The sequence below is a fragment of the Nicotiana sylvestris genome, chromosome 1 (genome assembly GCF_000393655.2).
Source record: "Nicotiana sylvestris chromosome 1, ASM39365v2, whole genome shotgun sequence".
Classification (NCBI taxonomy): Eukaryota; Viridiplantae; Streptophyta; class Magnoliopsida; order Solanales; family Solanaceae; genus Nicotiana; species Nicotiana sylvestris.
The window spans coordinates 147,409,634-147,412,860 of record NC_091057.1 but is presented as its reverse complement, the minus strand read 5'-3'; the positions used below and the strand labels follow the sequence as shown (position 1 = coordinate 147,412,860).

General features: G+C 36.9%; 1 protein-coding gene across 1 annotated transcript; it reads right to left on the bottom strand.

Moving 5' to 3' along the window:
- Positions 1-1,426: 1,426 nt before the first annotated feature.
- Positions 1,427-2,287, bottom strand: LOC138875874 (uncharacterized). Its single transcript, XM_070154750.1, has 2 exons — positions 1,707-2,287; positions 1,427-1,661 (listed from the first exon to the last, which is right to left on the bottom strand). Exons 1-2 carry the CDS (start codon positions 2,285-2,287, stop codon positions 1,427-1,429), a joined length of 816 nt encoding a protein of 271 aa, XP_070010851.1.
- Positions 2,288-3,227: the final 940 nt, after the last annotated feature.

Genomic DNA, 3,227 nt, shown 5'->3' with positions numbered 1-3,227 from the left:
AATTAAAAAAATAGCCCGAAACAATTAGGCTTGTTTAGGCCCATGGGCCCGACCCATCTAGCCTGGGACCATGTGGGCTTAGGCCCACAATGGGCCGGTTCCACCCATCAGGACCGTTTGGCCCGGGATCGTTAGGCCCAGCCTGTTTAGCCCATTTAGACACGGTCCCGGCCCATAATACTGCCTTATTTTCAGGAGGAAGATCAACCAATTCCCATGTATGGTTGTTCAATATGGATTCTATTTTACTATTGGCTGCCTCTTTCCAAAATAATGATTCCGAAGAAGACATAGCTTCCTTAAATGTTTGAGGCTCATTTTCCAATAAGAAAGTCACAAAATCTGGTCCAAATGAAGTAGACGTTCTTTGATATTTACTACGTCTTGGATCCTCCTGATTAAGTATACTTTCTTTTGTTTCTTCCCGAGATTGTTTAGATCCTTCACCAATCGACTCACATTCTTTTTTATATGGATATATATATTTTCAAAGAACTCAGCATTATCTGATTCTATATCCATATTATTATGAATGTCGGTATTAGTCTCATATCCTATGAAAACACAATCAACGGTTTTCGGTCCTATCTTTACCCTTTTGGGTTTAGGAACTTGCACTTTTGCCAAATACCCCCACACTTTAAAATAATTCAAGTTGAGCTTCCTTCCTTTCCATTTTTCATATGGAATGGATTGTGTTTTGCTATGGGGTACTCGATTTAGTATTCGGCTAGCCATAAGAACGGCTTCCCCCCCACAAGTTCTGTGGCAAACCAAAAATTATCAACAATGCGTTCATCATCTCCTTTAATGAACGATTATTTCTTTCTACAATGCCATTGGATTGGAGCATGTAAGGGGCCGTTGTTTGATGAATAATTCCATATTATAAACATATTTGTTCAAAAGGAGATTCATATTCACCATCCTTATCACTTCTTATATTTTATATTTCTTGTTAAGTTGCGTTTCAACTTCATTTTGTATTGCTTGAATGCGTCTATTGCTTCATCTTTACTATTAAGTTATTAAACATAGCAATATCGAGTACTATCGTCAATAAAAGTTATGAAATACTTCTTCCCACCGCGAGATGGTATTGACTTCATGTCACAAATATCTGTGTGAATTAAGTCTAAAGGATTTGAATTCCTTTCAACTAACTTATAAGGATGTTTAATATACTTAGATTCCACACATACTTGACATTTTATTTGTCACATCCATACTTAGGCAATACTTCCAAAGTAATCATTTTCCGTAAGGTTTTATAATTGACATGATCCAAACGTATATGCCATAATTCATTTGACTAAAGTAAGTAAGACGAACCTCAAAATTTTATTATAATTTTCAACAACCATTACATTCAGCTTGAAAAGGCCCTCAGTGAGGTAAACTTTTCCTACAAACATCTCGTTCTTACTTATTGCATCCTTATCGGATACAAATACACATTTAAATCATTCTTAACAAGAAGTCCAATAGACGCTGAATTTTTCCTAATTTTGGGAACATGAAGGACGTTGTTCAAAGTCACCACTTTGCCGGAAGTCATTTTGAGAAATATCTTCCCACATCCTTCAATCTTGGCCTTTGCAGCATTTCCCATAGAAATCATCTCATCGGGTTTAACAGGAGCATAAGTAGCAAAAGCTTCTCTAACAGCACAAACATGGCAAGTGGCTCCAAAATCAATCCATCACTCTTTAGGATTGCCCACCAAGTTGCATTCGGAAAGCATGGCACATAAGTCATCAACATCATCATGCTTTTCAACCATGTTTGCTTGACCCTTCTTCTTGTCTTTCTTCGAAGCACGACACTCCGTAGATTGGTGTCCAGCTTTTCCACAGTTGTAGCAATTTCCACTGAACCGCTTCTTGCTTGGGTTGTATTTCAGTCCAGAAGCCTTCTTCTTCTTTTTGTTCTCTTCAACAATATTTGCTCCCATTATTGTTGAGTTTCCACGACCTCTCTTTTCCGCAGCTTTGTTGTCCTCTTCGATTCTCAATCGAACAATGAGATCTTCAAAGGACATCTCCTTGCGTTTGTATTTCAAGTAGTTTTTTAAGTCCTTCCACAAAGAAGGCAACTTCTCAATCATCGCTGCTACTTGGAATGCTTCGTTGATGACACGACCTTCAATGAAATTTTTGTTAGTTAAAATACTAAGATTACTACTTTCAACATCAGTATTAATTTGATTTACACCTTCAACAAGGAGATCGTGAATAATCACTTGCAATTCCTGGAATTGGGTAATAATAGACTTGCTATCTACCATTTTGTAGTCCAAAATATTTGCAGCAACGAACTTTTTCAACCCACCATCTTCGGTTTTATATTTCTTTTCAAGCGCAGTCTACAGTTCTTTTGATGTTTCCACGCCACTGTAGACGTTATACAAAGCATCCTCCAGCCCCTTAGAATATAATTCTTGCACAAAAAATCTGAATGCTTCCACTCCTCAATCACGAGAAAGAATTCAGTTTCTGAAGTTTCATCGGACATCACAGGAACATCTTCCTTGATGAACTTTTGGAGACTTAGAGTAGTCAAATAGAAGAACATATTTTGTTGCCAGCGCTTGAAATCAATTTCGAAAATTTTTCCGGGTTTCTCCGCCAGTGCCAATGTTGTCGGTGTTGTTCGGCTCGTTGAGGCATTGGCAGTCACCATTGGAACAACTTGGTTCACATTATCATTAGTCATTTCTGTAAAAGAATGACACAAACGTTAAAATCACATAGATTTTAATCTCCAATAGAGTACAAAACCACAAAGGTTTTACTCTCCAGAAATAGTGAGTACAAATACAGAAAATATATTAAATTTCTTAAGTTTATTAGTAATCTGTATTTGTAAAACAATTCTGAAGAAAATAAAATAACATAAACAAAAATGTAAACGAAATAACAAAAAACCAATTCGAGCCCACTGAATTCATAGTGTTTCCTTAGAGAATTTAATCCCCTCCTAGTACTCAAGGTTATGTTATTTCCTCCCAGGATAGAAGGAATTACACACTGGTGTAGTGGTACTTCAATCCCCAGTGTTTCAGCGAATACAAAGTTCGGTAGCAAATCACACTTGTTGTTGCTTTCTTTGAAGTTAAAATATGCAGAAGAAAGGAGAAGAACTCAAAAAATTCGTACGGAAATTCTGAGCAGAATAGACTTGTATTTATAGCCAAAGTTGGGCTGAAATCTGAAGAGGCACAACTC

Bases quoted from the DNA above. Each gene is read 5' to 3' on its own strand.
- LOC138875874 (XM_070154750.1), bottom strand. From the start codon at position 2,287: ATGGTAGATAGCAAGTCTATTATTACCCAATTCCAGGAATTGCAAGTG. The intron at 1,662-1,706 runs GTGATGGATTGA...TTGTGCTGTTAG, and splicing joins TTGGTGGGCAATCCTAAAGA to AGAAGCTTTTGCTACTTATG.